The sequence below is a fragment of the Xiphophorus hellerii genome, chromosome 10 (genome assembly GCF_003331165.1).
Source record: "Xiphophorus hellerii strain 12219 chromosome 10, Xiphophorus_hellerii-4.1, whole genome shotgun sequence".
Classification (NCBI taxonomy): domain Eukaryota; kingdom Metazoa; phylum Chordata; class Actinopteri; order Cyprinodontiformes; family Poeciliidae; genus Xiphophorus; species Xiphophorus hellerii.
The window spans coordinates 1,377,464-1,396,358 of NC_045681.1; the positions used below are offsets into that span (position 1 = coordinate 1,377,464).

Consider the following 18,895-nt stretch of genomic DNA (forward strand, 5'->3'; position numbering starts at 1 on the left):
TCCGACTTTGTTCTTGTATTGTAAAACAATTATTTAGGTAATGATTGTATTAAAGGGATACATTCCCTTTAATACGTAGCTTAATCTGCCTCCCGCACTTGAACTATCTGAAAGCACAAATCCACATTTTTCGCATCTCTTCGGTTTCAGCACACATGATCTTTAAATCCTTAACTTGGCCTTTGACTCTTGGTGGGCTTGATGCAGAAGTTGAATTCAGTAGGAGCTCCATATCGTTTGCAGCCGTCAACCCCTCTGTACATGTTTGAAACATTTAGATTAGCGAATTCTTTTTAGATCCCGATAACCTGTTTACTTGGTGGATATGTAAAGACCAGACCGTTGGAGGGTGAAGAACATCTTCTTCCAAGACGTCTTCAAGTATCTCTTCTAAGTAGAAAAATCCCTTGATCTGAGGAGATTTCCCATTCCAGGTCAGCTCCCGATGAACACTGTCCACGTCGTCTTCCTCATGGCATCCTCGCTGTCTGAGATCATTGCATTTACAAAGAAGCGCCACTGTATATGGAAGAACTCATACTTGTCGGGTTTTTTTGGAGAACATGAATCTATCTGAATAAAGCAGACTTGCATTAAGTTTTTTTATTAGAAAAAAACTCAGCCTTATTGAAACTATAAAGATTCTGCTTAAACCCAGAAATCAGTCGTAATCAAATACATTTACTTGAGTAACAGTTTGAAAAGAAATACCCTATTAAAAGTATTTTATTGCACAAAACCTTTTACTTTTCCTTGATTTGTGAACTAATACTTGTACGTTTACTTCCCTACATTAAGAAATACTTTAGTTACTTTAATGAGGATATAAATTAAAAAAAATATTATTAGTGATGCAGCAGGTTGGCTCCAGACCGAAAGGTTCCTGGTCCAAATCCTGAGTAACACTACTGATACTTTAGTATGCTTTTAGGCCTTCTACACACATCTACGGAAAGCCATAAGTGCCACAAACAGCCATTTTTACTACACGTCTGGTTAAGAAGTCACACAAAATCACACTCTGGCTTATGACCGAAAAAACCATAAAATACGGCAAAAGTGTCATTTTTTTATGCCGTTATGTCACATAATTATGCGTCACTAAGCACTAACATGCGACATTCAATAACCTCAATAAATGCCGTAATTCTTGGAGTTCGGAAGGCAGTCTTAAAACGTCATAAATAGCATTTTGACAGGATTTTTTCTGTATTTTACACCATCTTAAGTCATAAAAAGGTGTTTTTTGTGTAGCTTTTTAACATGAAACTTGGTAAAAGTGGTGATTTGTGGCACTTCTAGCTTTCCATACACCTCTGACTAATACCACACAACACTAAAAACTACAAAAAATTAACAACTTCAAGTATCAGGAGTGGTATTAATGTACACTTAAATATATAACGTATATTTCTGATCCTGTGTGAATGAAAGAACATTTACAATAAATTTACTCTTGATTTTTCATAAAGAAACAAAGTAAAGCAGTAAAATTATTTACTCTAAAATCAGTTTATAGGGAAAAAAAATTTATTATAAGAATCATCAAATAAATATGCCATTTATAACTGCTAAGTATGTAAATCTGTGTTCAAAACAGATAAATCATATTTGGTAAATTAGAATATGTATAAAAGTAGTGATTTGAGGCACTTCTGGCTTTCCATACCCCACTGCCTAATAACATGCTACACTAAAGAGTATTATATTTCTGATCCTACATGGACGAAAAAAACATTTTCAACATTTTGATTTTTCAAAAAAGAATCAAAATAAAGCAGTGAAGTTGTTTACTCTTCTTTATGGGGAAAATAGAAATGTTTAAGAAAATTAAAAAAGATTACAATAATGTGGCATTCTTTCCTGTTGTGAGTGGGTTTTTTCTCTTTTTTTCCTGTTATCAGTGTATGTAAATTTCTGATCAGAACAGATGACATGTCGTATATAAAAAGGCTGTTGAAGCAGCTTGTTATAGTTCAGATGAGTTAAAATAACGCAGTGAGTTTTACAGCGTCGCGTCAGTCGGACTTGTTTACAGGTCCGACGTGTCCCAACGCGTCCCAACCATAAATATTCCCGATTTTCCAGCTTTTCATCGTCCGCCTCATTGTGAAAACAACGTCCAGAAGACTCAAATCATCTTTTTGGAAAATAGTTTGAGATTCAAAATGTTGCAAACATGAGGAAGAGTTTCTGTTTTTAGGTTTTAGTAGCACAGAAAATCATGTTGGATGTTATTTACAGGGAGCTGCGCGCCTTGGTCCTGCCTCTTCCTGGCTCATTTCAGTGCAGGAGTCCCTCAGGGTCAGGAGAGGAGCTGGATGACTTCTCTGGCCCGCTGCGCCCTCTGCTGGACAGACGCGTCCTGCGGCGCCTTCCCGGATTCCTCCACCAGCGCCAAGGCCTTCTGGACCGTCGTTTCCTTCGCTCGTCCAAACATTCCCTCCAGATACTGAAGCAGAACCACAAATGTATCGTCTGGAACCTGAAGGAAGGGAATTAGTTTATCTTTCAGATTTGATTAAGTCAGAAATATTTTACAGCTTTTTATTTAAAAAAATAATAAAATCTAACTGTTAAATAAGGCTGGACAAATTGGCTGAAAAGCTTATCACAGTTTAAGCTTTTCATATCAGTCGATATTGATAATTGTTCGCCACAATAAATAACTCAATTAATCACAAGCTTAATTTAAAAAAATCTCAATAATTTCCATTTACATGACTTATCGTTTCCCTCTTTCTATCAAAAGCTGGATGATAAAAGTTTCAGTCTGGTGTTTTGGTCTCAACCAAATGTTGTTTTTATTTAGGGATAATTTAGTTTTTTTTATTTTACAGTTACTAAATGTTTACATTTGAGAATGTGTTGCATTATTATGCAGTTATTATTTTAATGGAAAATGGTCTCAAAACGAAAAAATTATAATTTATTGCAAAAACATCTGGGACAATTTACTATCCAGAAAAATCTGTTATTGTGACGGGTCTAATGATTCATTTTTGGTTTTAAACAAAATTATTTTTGGACAAAAAAAAAATCCCTTTTGGCCATAAAATGACTCAGGTCGTTATTTAAGGAAGTTAACGTTATCAAATGTGACTTTAAAAGAATTACTGTCATTTAATGTCTTAAAATTGGGCCTCTGTCACTTTAAAAACTCCTGCTCTCTCTGAAGCTCCGCCTCCAGGAAGTCGTCCCAACATGGCTCCTCTATTAAACCTTTAAGGTTTTTACCAGCGTTGCTCTGAGCAGCAGCTCCTATAATGAGCTCAGCAGCTGTTTGCTAATTGCTGCTGGCTAGTCTGAAGGAGCTGAGCAGGGGAGGAGCTGCGCCCCGGGGGCGGGGCTAGGTCCACCCAGGCTCTTTGGACAGCTGAATGGTTGCCATGGAGATTAAAGGATTTCTCAAACATGCATGAAAGAATCAAAGTCCCACTCCAGGTTTGTTTGTGATGAAGGAAAAACATTAAAAAATAACAGAAAGATCAAAATAGTTGATTTTGAATGACAGCGCCCCTGTAAAAAACTAATTTAACTTATAAAATATTTAGACCTTTTCAGGGGAAGTTCTAGAAATGAGCTCATTTCCTGAAGCAAACAGGAAGTTGAGTTTAACGCCTGCGTAGGTCCGGAGTGCAGACGATTTTTAGTTACCTTCTCGGAGTCGTACATGTGCTGCAGTAACCAGGTCTGTCGGATCTTCTGAAACTTCCAGGCTGAACGGCTTTCCGCCCAGCTGCAGGTCACAAACAAAAACACCCACAAATCAACACAAATCATTCAGAAACATATCTGCTCTTTTACTTTAATTTCTATAAACTGCATTTTAATTTGGCTAACTTGTATAACTCCACTTGACAGCAAATAATTGGAATAAAATAGAAACACCTTTTTAAAAAGACGTTTACAGGACAAACAGATCTGATATCTATACAGAATGGAGTCTAACAGAACAAACATCTCCAGGTTTTTGTTTTGTTTTGACTGAAAAAAAAAGAAAAATGAATAAAAACTCAAAAGCGTAAAAGCTCCATTTCGTTCTGGTTTCCCTGTTTTAAGTGTCCCTACAGAAAGTTTTTTATATCAGTCAATATCAATAATTATTGATTCGTTTTTCATTTAAATATCTGAAATACAGCCAAAATGTTTGCCTCTGTTTAAAACAGTTTTCTCTCCATTTTGTGTTTAATTTTCTAGCAGTTGTGAGGCAAAGAGGGGAAACTTGAAACTGCTTCTTACCCAGCAGGTTGCTAGGCAACCACAGAGGGAGTGAGTTAGTTGATTCCAACCTGGAATATTTTTTATATTGAAACAATCACAACCCGGTTTACTTCAGCTCCTCGTTACCATGTGAGGTAGTCCAAGGCCTGCTTGGATGCGCTCGGTCCGGGTTCTGCGGTTTTTGGGTCGGCCGGTCCGGATTCCTTCAGCTTCTTCTTCTCCTCCTTTTTCCGGATCTTCTTCAGCTTCCTTTCCAGAACCCGTTTCTCTTCAGGGGTCAAAGGTCCTTCGGGATCCCCGTCTTCCTCAGGAAGCTGCCATGGAGGTCAGAACGGTTAATTTGATTTCACTTGTTTCATTTTTAAACCATTCAGACTCAGACTGGTGTTGATCCAATTGATCAGCCATCGATCGGTAACGGCCGATTTCCATGAAGAAGTGATCGGTGTTCTACGATTCATCCTTTGGAAAAGCACCGTTTGAAAATAACCTTTTTTTCATTTCCCTTTGGGATGAAGAAAGTATTTTTGAATTTGAAGCAGGTATTAAACATACTTTGTGTTAATCCCACATTTCTGTTTTAATTGGGTTTTTATTGATTTAATGTAATTTAATATTTTTAATTGTCATGTTTTTATTATCTGTAAGTGTAAAATCACAATCATAGCAGAAATAAAGCCGTTAAAACATCCATCTGTGTGCAATTAATATATAATGTGTATTTAACTTAGTGCTAAAGTTTCTGAAACAAACGTTCAGTAATATTATAATTCATTAAATGGGTTTGTAAAAAATGTCAAAATTAATTAAATTCATCTTAAGAAATAAAATAAATAAAAGTCATTTAAATGTAATATAAAGTGTATAAAACATTTGTATTTAATCAAATATATCCTTATTTATGCTTTTTTTTTACATTGAAAATATCCTTTAAAATGTTTTGCTTCCAAGTAAGATACTGACTACACACAAGGTTAAAGAAAAAGTATTTTAAATCACATGAGCTCTAAACAGCAGGACAGGCTCTGAAAACTGAGAAGATTGAAAATAGATGGAGCCATTTTGTGGCTCCACAGCAGAAGGACAACAAACACTTTCTAAGTCTGAATCACTTCCTGTTGCGCTGCAGCTCAGAGGGCCGTTTCCTGCCGCTGCTCCACTGCAGCGCGCCAGCTCTGCTTTCACCAACCACTTTGGGTTTGTTTCCTCAAAAAGTCGCTTGGAAATTTAATGAGTTGTTTTTTGGGCTTTTTTTTTGACATGAAGTTGCTGATTTGAATTTAACCTTCTTTCTGAACAAAACAAAAACAAATATTATCTCTCAGCTCCCCACAATAAATTTAACTACAACCATCAAACCAATCTGGGCTGCGTGATAAACGTGAAAACAGACATGAACGAACGAGTCCAGAAAGACGCACGACTACATGCCATTGTAATCTTTAAGATAAAAAATAAAACGTCAAAGATCTGAAAGCCATTGGAGCCGAATGCAGGGCCGTAACAAAACCTGGAGGTTTCTGTCTGACTTACAAATGGTGCCCATGTACAAAAAAAGTAATTAAAAACCTGAGAAAAGTTGGGGTTTTTCTACACTAATCATTAAAGGGGCAGTGTAATGTATTTTTCAACTAAATAGTGACATTTGACATTATAATCAAGTAACTATGTTAACTTCAGTTGTTATAAAAATTCTACATATGTCAAATATGACTTAAAAGAAATGCTACTTCCTGATTTAACACCTTGAAATTGGGCCTCTGTTTCTTTAAAACTCCAGCTCTATCTGAAGCTCCGCCTCCAGGAAGTCGTCCCAACATGGCTCCTCTCTTAACCCCTTTAACATTTTTACCAGCGTTGTTCTGAGCAGCAGCTCCTATAATGAGCTCAGCAGCTGTTTGCTAATTGCTGCTGGCTAGTCTGAAGGATCTGAGAGGGGGAGGAGCTGCACCCCGGGGGCGGGGCTAGGTCCACCCAGGCGTTTTAACAAGCTGAATGGTTGCCATGGAGATTAGAGAATTTCTCAAACCTGCATGAAAAAATAAAAACAATACTCCAGGTTTGTTTTCAATGAGGGAAAAACATTAAAACATGATGGAGAGATAAAAACTAGATTTTGCCGCTTCAAACCATTCTGATCTCCCGATTAGTGGATAAATGGTCGATATTTGGCTATTTAACTTCAGTTATATCCTCTCTTACATTAAATGTGTAAATGCATGCTGTCTACAAGCAGTTGAGCTTCTGTTCAGAGCTGGTTGCTTGTTTCTCAACATCTGGCAGAAACGCTTGGTCGGCTAAAAATACCCTCAACTTTTTGTCACGTGTGGACCGAGTTTCCTGAGTCTCTGCAGCAGACTCTCTGAAAGCAAAGCCTGCTCTCGTGTCTGGACAGGGCAGGCTGTGCGTTTCTGATTTCACAGACCTCAGCTGTGATGATGGGAAACCAAAGGGAGGAGAAGTTTAGATCACATGGTGCCGAAGTCATTCTGAAAGTATGCTAGCGGGGGAACTGCCCACAGACGGTGCCATGCCACCAGCATCATCTGAAGAGCTAAACACAGTTTTCTAGCAGGCGACAAGATGAGGAGCGAAAACATGGTGAGTGGAAACCGGTTCCTGATCAGAGTCCGTTTAGTTTTCAACCGATTCAGGAAGAGAAGGAAAAAGAGAGAAGGAGAGATTTCTCTCTTTCCTTCTCTGTTTGTGTTTTTCTCCTTCGCACCGGAAGAGGAAGCTCCTGTCAACTCATGCTAACACCTAAAGCCGCAGCTAGCGATTACTTCAGAAATCAGTTATTCTGATGATTAATCTATTATCTTGATGATTAATTGATCAGACTGTTCGATTATTCTATCAGTTATTCTTACATTTAATTGTCAAAATATCGATTGTTATATTGATTATTCTGATTACTAATCAATTGTCAGAATAACTGACTATTCTATTAATTATTCTGCTGATTAATCTATTATTGTGACGATTAATCAAATATAAGAAATTGGCACATTTTTCAGATTTTCAGTTAACTACTTAAACTTTTTTAAGCAATAAAAATAAAAAACATTAAAAACTTTTAACTGATTACTAAATTAGTTGATTATTTCAATCACCACAAATAATCCAATAATGGTTGAAACTAACGATTATTTTAGTAATTGATTATTCTATTAATTGGATATCAGAAATTTGTAGATTTTTTGATTAACCACCAAACCCTCCTTTATGTAATCAAACAAAAAGAAAAAGAAAGAAAATTTTCCTCTGTTTACACCAGTTAATTAATCCACAAATCTGGAACAAACTTCCATAAAACTGCAAAGCAGCTGAAACACTGAGTTCCTTTAAATCCAGACTAAAACCCAGCCTGCTTTTGAACAATAATAAATGAAACATTGACCAACATATTTGACGTGTTTTGATGATTTTGATGATGGAACTCGTCTAAATATAATATTTGTTACTGGTTTCTTAGATGTTGACTGTTTTCATGTGTTTTTACATTTTGTGTTTTTATGATGTAAAGCAGTTTGAACAGCCTTGTGCTGGTCCTATACAAATAAACCTGAGTGATCATTACTAAATTAGTTAACAATTATTTAAATAATTTATTCATCAATTAAGTTTATTTGTATAGTTTCAGTTCAAAGCTTCATCATAAAAACACGCAGTTAACAGAGAAAACCAGGAAACATTTTGCCATCATGATGAATAATCACGATTAATCGTTTCAGCGCTATCGTCTGATTTTGTTTCCTTCCAGTCTGACCCGACCACCGACTCCTACCCGACCAGCTCCACCTTCAGCTCCACCTTCAGCTCCACCGCCGCCCTCGCCTCCAGCTCAGGAACCACCAACACCTACGTCCATGACATCACGGCCGCCGACGGCCTGACCTCCAGAACCAACCAGGTCTACAGCGCCGTGGCCCTGCTGGGTTTCTGCGCCGGCTGCTTCGTCGTCTTCAGCTTCGTCCAGACCTTCCGGGCCCAGCGGCGGCTGGCCTGGCTCGACTGCCTCCTCTGGGTCTTCTGCGGCCTCCAGCTGCTGCTGCTGCTCCTGTCGCTCCACATCGTGGCGCACCGACCCAAATACATGCCGAACTCACCGCTGGGCTGCGCCGCGCTCTCCTTCGCCGTCAACGCCGCGTCTCTCTGCGGCATTTTGGTCTTGGTGCTGATGGCGTTCGTCCTCACCCTGGACCCGCCGTTCAACGCGCCGCTGCGGAAGCCGACGGTCTGCGCGGCGCTGGTGCTGCTGGCCTCGGCGGCGGTGAGCCTGCTGCTGGCAGGGCTTCGGGGCCTGCCGCCGGGGCAGGACTGCGTCATGGATCCGGCCCCGGCTGGGGTCGCATACGCAGCGGCGAAGTTTTCTCTGGCGGTTCTGGTTCCCTACTCCCTGCAGGTTGGACTTCTGGTCAGCGGCTGCGTCCGCCAGTGGCGATCCAAAGGCCGCTTCCTGTCGGGCTCGGAGGAGGGTCCGGTCTTTCTGACCGTCACGTTGCTGGTGTTCCTCTGCCAGCTGTTCCACTGCGCGGCGCTGCTGCGGGCGGCCGGGCTGGTCCAGAACGGCCAGGAGAGCCGCCTGGAGCGGGCCTTTCTGACCGTGGCGGAGTGCGTCCTGTTCTCCGGCAGCAGCGGCAGCATGGTGCTGGTGCTGCTGCTGCACCGGCCCAGCCGGGAGAGCCTGCAGGGGGCGCTGCGGCAGCTGCGGGACTGCTGCCGGAGGCCCGGCCGCGCTCAGCCCAACAGGAACATCATAGCGCCGCACATCGAGATCACAGACACGCTGCAGGACTTGGAGTCATAGGCTGCCATCTTTTAAATCTGTTAAATCTGCAAACCGCAAGCGCAGAAGAAGAACGCTGACGTCACAGCGGCGCTCTGTTTACGGAAGTAATAAAACCGCCGCCGCCGCTCTATCAATGGATTTTAAAGGGAACTATGATGCAAACTTCATGTTTTCCATGTTTTTATGCTTCCATTACAAGGCCGGTCTTGACAGATTTTACTGTAAATTTCTACCCCCAACAAACAGTCATAGTTTTTCACATTTTTAGCAAAAAGTAAGTGTATGCTTGTGAAATTAAAGGGAGTGGTGGTCTTAACGGTGGCATTTCAGTGCAAAATACCACAGAACAATTCAACTTAGGCCTGTCCGTAATACATTTTGCTGGGTGATAAATAGGCCCAGAAGTTATTGTGATAAATGATAATATTGTTGTTTTGAGACCATTTGAGTCCCAGAGCGAAATTCAGTGAAAGATTTGTACGGAGCCTGGTGCCGGAAGTCCATTAAAATGCTGTTTACATCGTTTTAAACTGTGTGATTGTGAGTGGGAATAAAAATAGCAACAGGTATTTTGTTCCATATAACACAGTAGGAGTGTAACAGGTAAACCTTCTATGGATGCAAACTCCACTAAAAACCCACCTGTTTAGGATTGTATTGAAACGTAATCAATTACAAATTTATTGATGGAACCTGATTTAATGTCGTGTTTTGAAACTAGACCAAAGATACTTTATTTGTGTTTTTGGAGTGAAGATTTAAAATCCACTTAAATATAAGCCAAAGGGATCAAAGTTAAACATGAGGAAGTAAAAGACAGATTGTGTTGGTGACCTTTGCTGCTGTGTGAACGAAGCTTTAGATGAAAACATCTTTGGTTTAGAAAAAACAGGCACCGGGTTCCTCTTTTTAAACAAGCTAACTTTAGCCGTTTGGTTAGTTTATTGCTATTTACTCCGGCAGCAACAGGAGGGGGAGGGGCTTGTTAAAGGTGTAAGCTGTAGGCAAGCTGTTACCTTGATTCTGCAAACTGACCCAAGCAGAATCAGAACCGAGATCCAAAAGATTAAACACTGTGGACGTTTCCTTTGACTTGCTATGCGTGCATTTTTATTTTAATTTCATGAAAGATTGAAAAATCTCAAATCAAAGATGTTTTCTACTGTTTAAAAGTTTATTAAAATAAATAAATGATGAACATTTGCAGAATTTGTTGCTGCGATTATTTTTTTATGTAAACAGATCTTTATTAGAGCCTAATGAAGATCCGTCTCCGGTCCACTTGGCGTTCATATATGCATTCGAACCGAACCAGAGTTCACTTCAACCAAACCCAGACCGAGGTCTGGAGGACCAGAGTTAGCTTAGCGTTCACAGCTCACCAAAATGAACCGGACCTTCTGGGCAAATGGACCGGCGCTGAGTTAAAGCAGGTGGGAATCCATGGTTGGTTAAGTTAACTGGTTTCTCTGACAGATGTGATTTCGAAACAAAGACTCCCGGCCAGGTCTCGAAGCCCGACAACAGAACCGACCTTTCAGAACCGTTTGGTTCTTGGAAACTGAACACAAAAGGCCCATTTAGAGAAACGGCAGGAAAAATCTGTGCAGCTTGGAAACATTTGGTCACGGTGAGTTCAGCTCTGTCCTGAAACCGGTTTGTTTCCAGAAGCCGGGCCGGTTCCAGGAACAGAGCTGACCCGTTACACAAGCTGGACCCAGAACCGGGTCTCATTTATGCTCCAACATCCTGGTTTATCATAGTTTAACTTTTTCATTAGAGTTCAGTTTTATTTTGTCTAATTAGCTTTAGTTTTTAAAATGTGTTTTCCAGTTTTCATTAGTTATTATTAACTAAATCTTTAGTTTAGTTTTATTTTTTTCATACTTTGGTTCATTTTAGATGCATAATTCAAAAAGTTTAAAGTATTATGATTATGTAAACATTGATTGGGTAAAGAGAAAATACCATTAAAAATGCATTTAATTATTGTTAAACCACATGGAAACACTGATCATGTGAATCTATAGAATGTTTTTATTTTTAAGGTATTGTTTGTATTGTGGTGAACGGCTTTATATTCTAATTTTAGATTAAGAAAATGCTTTTTTATTTATCATTAATCTCTTTTTTTGGGAAGAGAATAATATATTGTATTTATGCTGATTGTTTATGGATAACTGGGGAATTAATGTGATGAATTTCAGTCTTGATGTAACATGAAACTGGAAGAAGCGGCTGGAAGTTTCTAAAAGATGGGATGAAATTATCCTGAGCCGTCCTCCATCTTGTTGCCTGTAAACACGCAGCCTGTATTTACATCTCCTTCAACGTTTAAAGGAAGTTTCACCAGAGGAGAGGTTAAAAGTCCCAACTGGACCCGAACCAGCGGAAAGTTCTGCTGGATCTGGCCGGCGCCGCCCACAGTGGTGTTGCTAATAAACACCGAAACGCTTTAGTGTCATGTCGCCTATGATCACCTGCAGTCACTTCTCTGGGTTCACCGTCACGTCCAGAACCGACCCAAAGGTAGGCCTGACCCGGTTCTTTATCGGTATTTGCTTTGTGAAGCAAGTTTGAGCCAAAAAAATAAAATTTAACTGAATAACTCAGTAAATTAGCTTCCAATTAGATTGATTATTGATGTGAGAACCTGGGAGAAAATCAGGTCCGGTAATCTGGAGTTCTGATCCGATCCGTGAAGTTCTGGACCATCAGATTCAGGTTTTTCTTGTTTTTTCTTCATTTTGAAGCAGAAAGAAAAGAAGAATGGCGTCCGTTTTGATTCTTCGTTTCTCTGCAGCTGCAGATAAAAGTTCCCGTCCTTCTGACAAAATGATTAATTGTCCAACGATCTACACAGAGTTTAGGCCTGAACTTGGACTAGGCCATTCTAGAACATGAATCTGCTGTGATCTAAAGGATCTGCATCATTTACAATCCAAACAGACATTTTTTTACTCCAGTCTCACCAAATAAAACCGGCTTAGAGCTGCTAATGTTGCCCAACCTTAAGAAAAAGGAAAACTTAAACATCTAATATCAGGCTGGACGATATCGCTGTCAAAAGTATCACAATACAAGCGTTTCATATCAGTCGATATTGATAATTATTGATTAGTGTTTTGTTTAAAATATCTGAAAAACAACCAAACTGTTTTATCCAGTTTTCTATCCTTGCTGTTGTTTTTTATTTTTTTAGCAGTTTTGAGGCAAAGAGGAAAAACTTGAAACTGCTGCCGCGCAAGTTACTTAACAGACTGTTGCTAAGCAACCAGTTTGGTGGAACTTGAAACTGCTTGTTATCCAGCAGGTTGTTGCTAGGCAACCAAAGAGCGAGTGAGTCAGTTGCTTCCACCAATCCAGCTTTGCTAGCAATGAGAGGTTGGTCAGCTAAAGTCTTTCCTACATCTCCCAGAATGCTGTGCGGTTCTGGATCAGAGTTCAGTCAATATTCTAAATATGGAATATTCTATCAATCGCATCAACTATACATAGTTCTCATGTGACGTTAACTTTGTATCCGACAGCAATCTTGGTAGGTATCTGTAAGTAACTGACATGATAGTTGCTATGACGACAACAAACAAGTCACAAGATTTGAACTAGCTCTCGAGCATTACAGCTATTACTAAGTTTTGAGTACTATTCCCATCTTTGTAATACTAAGATAAATATCAGATATTTACTGTAGTACTTACTGCAGAACTAGCTAAATTAGCTTAGCTAGCATAGCTTTAGCCTACGTGTTTCTTACTGCATGCACTTACTCTGCTAGTCACCAGAACCTTGATATTCATGTGAAGAGTTCGTACGTTTTTTACAAATCCGTTTCAACATTGATTGTATGGATTTCAGTTGAAGCTCCTCCATGTTGTTCGCACTCTTCCTGTTCACTAGGTAGCTAACGTTATTGTAGCATGAGATCGGAGGCAGCTCGTTCACATCTTCTGACATGTTTTTCTTCTCCGTCTCATTTGGGTCGATCCCAACGGCAGCCATTTTGTTCATGTATCTTTCTCACATTGGTCAACATATTTCCTTTGTGTTGGTCTCAACGCCACGCTTCGTTTATGATTTGTGCTGCCGTTGCCTACCAAGATGGCGTGGGTCACTTCCAGTTCAGACTTGTGGGAACGATATATTGATTTTGATCAGGTGTCTATCATGATTTATAGTGTTATTGATTATTGTCCAGATCTAAATGCGCTGTATGAATCTTTAAAAATTTCTCCTGTTCTGTCCCACAGCCGACTCCATCTTCAGAGCTCAACAGGAAGTGAAGGTCATGCAGAGGTTGCAGGAAGGCTATGAAGCCTGATATGGACATAAACATGTTCACAGATCCCAGAGCTGGGGAGAACCTCACGGTGCCGCCGAACCTGCCCCAGCAGGCCTCGGAGAACATTGAGCATTACCTCATCAACCTCTTCCTGTCTGGGTTTTACACCCTGATTCTGTTTCCTGTCGGCCTGGTGGGGAACTTCCTGATCCTGGTGGTCAACCTGGCCCACTGGGGCCGGCTGTCGGCGCCAGACCTGTACTTCGCCAACCTGGCTGCGGCCGACCTGATCCTGGTGGCCGACTCGCTGATCGAGGTGTTCAACCTGAAGAAGGGCTACTATGACAACGCCGGCCTCTGCACCTTCATGAACCTCTTCCAGCAGGTCAACCTGTACAGCAGCGTCTTCTTCCTCACCTGGATGAGCATCGACCGCTTCCTGGCGCTGACCCGAATAGCCGCCGGCGGGTGCACCGCACACGCCTGCCGCAGCTGCTGCCTCATCTGGGCGTTCGCGGTGCTGCTCACCTTGCTGCCGTTCGCCGTCGCCCAGGTGCAGCACTACAGCGAACTCAACTTCTGCTTCGCCAACGTCAGCCAGGTGCAGTGGCTGGAGGTGACGCTGGGCTTCCTGCTGCCGCTCTGCATCCTGGCCGTGTGCTACTGGAGGATCGCGCAGGTGCTGCAGCGCAGCCAGAGGCAGCGGTGCTACCTGCAGCAGCAGCCCCACCGGCAGCGAGCGCTGCGCATGATCGCCGCCGCCGTGCTGGTCTTCTTCATCTGCTGGCTGCCAGTGAACGTCTTCATCAGCGTTCACCTCCTGAGCGGCGCCGACGCAGTGGGCGCTAACACGGCGGGCGCTAACACGCTGTGGGAGCTTTACCCGCTGACGGGCCATGCCGTCCGGCTCGCAGCCTTCTCCAACAGCTGCCTCAACCCACTAATCTACGGCTTCCTGGGTGAAACGTTTCGGAAGAAGCTGAGGCTGTTTCTCCAGGAGAAAAGCCGCAGCGCCAAGCTGCAACGGTTCGCTTCGGAAAAACACATTTATGCTCCAGTTGCACCGACATGTCACTGTCAGCATAAGACATGCGACACATCGAGTCCCTCCACTAAGTCCAGCTCTAACAGAGGCAAAAGCCTTGTGATGTAAAGGCACTTTAAGGGACGAAATGGAAGAAAGGACTTTAACTGATGTAAAAACTGAGAACTATTTCTTTATTTTTAAATAAAACTCAAAGTTTCCAGAGCAATGCTTCATAAAAAAATCCAACAGTTGATGGCATCTCAATGTGTGCTGAAAGTAAAACCTGTGCTGGGCACATTTAAGCTAATGTGCTAATCTTTCCTTTAGCGACTTTAACAAAAAGGACAAACATTGCATTTTGATGAGCACCAGAATCAAAACTATCAACACAAATCAAATGTGTTGGTCAATGTTTGATTTATTATGGTTCCAAAACAACTAAAAACTTTTAGTCTTGATTTAAAGGAACTGTATTTCAGCAGTTTTGCAGTTTTCTGGATGTCTGTTGCAGATTTGTGGTGCATAGAAGCTGCGTGTTGCTTTTCCATGTTTGGTTCTTTAGCTAACTTTGACAATGTTTAGCACACTTATGTTAATGACTAGTGGATAAGGACTAAGGTTAGCAAAGCTAACTTTTCAGTTAGCGGTAGCCACCACTGAGCTAAACACACCAGAACTGTTTGATGGGTTTAGCTCCTCACCTCAACTCGATCCAAGTCAGCTTCTCTTGTTGCCTTCTTCTTCTTCTTGTGATTTTTGTCCTTTTTGCTCGTTTTCTCATCTGGAATCTGAACTGGAGAGTCCTGAACAAAAATCAACAAATAGAAGAGTTTATATAGAGTTTATATTGTTTGCCAAAGTGTTCACATCCCTTTTCACATTTCATCATGTTGAAACCGTCCAGAACATGTAATTTGTGTCATGCTTCCTGTGCTGAGCTGAGATTGTCACACAGTTTGTCAGAGGCTTTGGCTGAATCATTGCAACATTGACTGCTACTGGAGACATGCGGTATGAGTTATGACAACATTTAATTTTCCTTTGGGATAAATAAAGTACTTATAAAACTCCAATAAAACACATAAAAGTCAGAGAGTGTAAAGGCTTCTACCCACCTCTACTTCCACGTGTTTTCTCTTCTTCTTGGTTTGAGTTTCCATGGCTTCTTCTCCCTCATTAAAGCTGGATTTCTTTCCCTTGGGGGGATTTTTTTTCAAAGACTTGTCCTTTGCCATCAGCTGATTCATGCAAACCAAAATGTTACAAAACCGATAATGGATTAAAATCTCAGCGAAAGGAAATTTACGAAACAGTAAAAGTAAAAACGACATTTTAACCTGTTAATGTTGAATTTACCTCGTTGTTTCTGGAGGAGAATCAAAAAGTGGCGAGTAGAAAACGTGCACTTCGAATCCAGGAAGCGAAGCTAGAGCAGCTTGAACGTGATTGGACAGACGTCTCTACGTGCATTCTGATTGGTTGAGGATTGCAACGCGTCAACCGAAAACGTGTGGAGGATTTTTAATAAACCATTTTACATTTAAATGTGAAATTCTTTACAACTAAAAGATTATTCATTTATTTATTTTAGTTTGAAAAGTACTATCCTGAAATAAAAGACCCGGATTTGTCTTGGTACTTTTATATCGCTTGATAATTAACTAATTATTAATGAGTGGTCAAGTCATAAAAAGTTAAAGTAAAAAAAGAAAGAAAGAAAAAGAAAAAAGAATCACACACATTGTTTCAGGTAACTAGTTGTTGCATTTAGGTGCTGTCGTAAAATTCTTAAACAAGTTTACCAGTTTTGGCAAGTTTCTCTCGAACCACAGTTTGCAAAACTATATACTACAAAAACAAAAATTTAGTGGTATAGTGAAAGAAGAAAAATAAAAAGGAGTGAGATTCTCTCTTTGAATCAGAGTGACACAAATCTTCAAATATTTCGATTGGTTCCAGATAAGTTTGCTTATTTAAAGTTCTTCAGCATTGGATTATATTGTTGTTATTTAGATAACAAAATCACATTACTATGATTATTACTATTATTGTTGTTGTTGTTGTTACTATTGTACATGTCTTTCACCTAAAGGTTGTCACGTAAATCATAAAAATGTCATGATTTTGTTGCATAATAAATAAATTTTAAAAAAACGCAGTTAAGTCAATACACCTCAGAAAATCTTCAAAGAAATCACGACAAATTATCCAAAGCTAAAACAGAAAGAAAGAAAATAGAAGAGATGGAGTGTCTCGGAACGATTCGAAGCAGGAGTCACGGTGCTGACCCGGAAGCGTTTCAGCGTTGCACAATGCAGTATTACATGACCTAACGTGGGTTGCCGGAGAAGCGGGTTGTGTGATGTCCATTAGTCCGACATGTCTCCATCAGCAGGACGAGCTCTCAGTGGTTTCACCTCTAGGATCCTTGGCAGAGGAATGCGGATTAAAAACGCGTCGGCTTCCGTAGGGTGAGTGAAAATCTGTGACCGGGGCTCAGCGCCTCCTCAATGACCCTCACACTACTGAGGTTTAACCTGAAGGAAAAATATCAAGTATATTGAATAAAATAAGGGTTTTGTTACCAAAGTTCGAGCAAATTCTTGTTTTAATCGACTTTAATATTCGGATCAGTCTCTCTGCTTTGAATGAATCAAAGCGTTATGAATGATTCACGTTTCATTTGCGACAAAATGTAGAGAAATACGTTTCCTCTGCTTTATTTCTTATTGCTCTAAGTTTCTTGGCAGTCAAGCCTGTTTATTATCCCTTAAATTGTATCTCTGATGCTTAACCACTGCAACAAGAGCAGCTGGTTAGCATCTCAAAAGTTCAAATAATACCTGAACTTTGACCCCAAATCCCAGTGGAGTTGAAACTGGAGGAAGTTGAAGCCATCTCTTCCCCAACTCCAACCTCACTTTGCCCATCTTTATAACCATACAGCCAGGCAGATGTCTAAAGCTTATCGGCAAAAGCAGAGGAGGTGGATCAGCAGAGCTAGCTAACAAGTGATCCAGGACGTGTTTCTATGGAATATTGTCTCCTGCTCAGAAAATTAGCTGCTAGCATGTCATAATAACCATGAAACCCTCATAAATCTACAGTCATGGTTTGAAAAAGTCAGAGGCTTTTTCAAACCATTGCGAGACTGACTGCTTCTGAAGATCCTTCCTGCCCAGAACATTATAAACCAGATACTTGGATGACATAACTTTTCTGCCACAATTCTTCCTTCCACTCAACTTTCCATCATTATGTCTGGAAACAGTAGTCTGTTAACATTCCTCTGAGGTATTACTGAGATTTTGCAGCTTACACTCCGTCAGTAACTGTCAGGCATGGACCAGAACATGGCATCCTTTAAATAAAAACAGGAAATAAACACTAATGGAATCTTGGTTTTGTTTCCAGTTATAGTTGCTTTGATTCTTTAATGCATGTTTGAGAAATCCTTTAATCTCCATGGCAACCATTCAGCGCCTGAGTGGACCTCCCCCCCCCCCCCCCCCCCCCCCCCTCCAGCGGTGCAGCTCCTCCCCCACTCAGCTCCTTCAGACTAGCCAGCAGCAATTAGCAAACACCTGTTGGAGTTTCAGAAAGAGCAGGAGTTTTTAAAGGGACAGAGACCCAATTTTAACCAACTGGTGCTAACGAGCAGCATTAGCATGTTGCTAACGAGATGCCTTCTCCCCCTGAACAGTTTGAGGTCGCTATCGCTGACCTCCCCGGCGCCGGCCCGGTCCAAACCGTCGTCAGACGACGAAGCGGTTAGCAGCGAACCCATCAAGTTCTCCACCAGCAAGGCCAGCCACCGGACCTGGAGGGTGGACCAGTCCCTGGGCAGCCAGCACGAGCGGCCCTGGTGGAAGGTGGTGCCCGTCAGCCTGGCCATCACTGCCTTCCTGCTGTGGTGCGTCATGAGGCCGGAGACGGACGTCGACACTCAGCTGGAGAAGCAGCTGTACGAACGTTTACCCGGCCTGACGTCGGACCAGGAGGAGGGCGGGAAGGAGTGATGTTTAGCTCTGGGTGGATATTTATTTGTTAAAATTATGTGGACTGATTTAAAGTTTAATGAACCCGTCCCTTTACTTTATGATGAATGTTGGGTCATGGATCGTTTTATTAACTTGAATTAAAATAATTGTTTCTGTTAGAAATGCAGCCTCTTTGCTTCAGCATTCAGATTAACGTTGGACAATATGACTGAAAAACGAATAACGTTTCATATCAGTCAGTCTAGCCAATTATTGATTAGTTTAGATTTTAGATAAATGAAATATTTCCAAAGTGTTGTGTGACCTAAACTGTTTAACCCGATTCTCACTTCAAGTTTTTATATTTTAGCAGTTTTGAGGCAAAGCGGAAAAACTTGAAACTGCTGCCAGTTACCCAGCAGATCGTTGCTAGTAAATAACTTTATTATCTACCAATATTCACTTTGTTTATTTGGGCCGACCCTGTTTAACACCTTCATGCTTAGGAGTAAAATTAGTTTTCAGTGGAGTCTGGGAAGGAAATCTGATTATGCCAAACTCAAAAAGCACCAAGGAAAATGTTAAAGTAT

General features: G+C 40.9%; 4 protein-coding genes across 5 annotated transcripts; 3 read left to right on the forward strand and 1 right to left on the reverse strand.

Moving 5' to 3' along the window:
- Positions 1-588: 588 nt before the first annotated feature.
- Positions 589-15,801, reverse strand: chlsn (cholesin). 2 transcript variants are annotated; one of them, XM_032573611.1, is made up of 6 exons: positions 15,682-15,801; positions 15,441-15,563; positions 15,027-15,128; positions 4,351-4,538; positions 3,658-3,739; positions 589-2,485 (listed from the first exon to the last, which is right to left on the reverse strand). In XM_032573611.1, the coding sequence occupies exons 2-6, from the start codon at positions 15,558-15,560 to the stop codon at positions 2,306-2,308; spliced, it is 672 nt and encodes a 223-aa protein (XP_032429502.1). In that variant the 5' UTR covers positions 15,561-15,563; positions 15,682-15,801; the 3' UTR covers positions 589-2,305. The 2 variants fall into 2 exon arrangements, with proteins under 2 accessions (XP_032429502.1, XP_032429503.1); XM_032573612.1 differs by having other exon boundaries at positions 15,663-15,760.
- LOC116726750 (uncharacterized) lies at positions 6,288-9,623 on the forward strand. The gene is made up of 2 exons (XM_032573606.1): positions 6,288-6,825; positions 7,988-9,623. The coding sequence occupies exons 1-2, from the start codon at positions 6,808-6,810 to the stop codon at positions 9,032-9,034; spliced, it is 1,065 nt and encodes a 354-aa protein (XP_032429497.1). The 5' UTR covers positions 6,288-6,807; the 3' UTR covers positions 9,035-9,623.
- On the forward strand, positions 9,667-14,477 carry LOC116726749 (G-protein coupled estrogen receptor 1-like). The gene has a single exon (XM_032573605.1). The coding sequence runs from the start codon at positions 13,327-13,329 to the stop codon at positions 14,449-14,451; it is 1,125 nt and encodes a 374-aa protein (XP_032429496.1). The 5' UTR covers positions 9,667-13,326; the 3' UTR covers positions 14,452-14,477.
- An 805-nt stretch (positions 15,802-16,606) lies between the features above and the next one.
- Positions 16,607-18,646, forward strand: uqcc4 (ubiquinol-cytochrome c reductase complex assembly factor 4). Its single transcript, XM_032573614.1, has 2 exons — positions 16,607-16,796; positions 18,029-18,646. The coding sequence occupies exons 1-2, from the start codon at positions 16,705-16,707 to the stop codon at positions 18,342-18,344; spliced, it is 408 nt and encodes a 135-aa protein (XP_032429505.1). The 5' UTR covers positions 16,607-16,704; the 3' UTR covers positions 18,345-18,646.
- Positions 18,647-18,895: the final 249 nt, after the last annotated feature.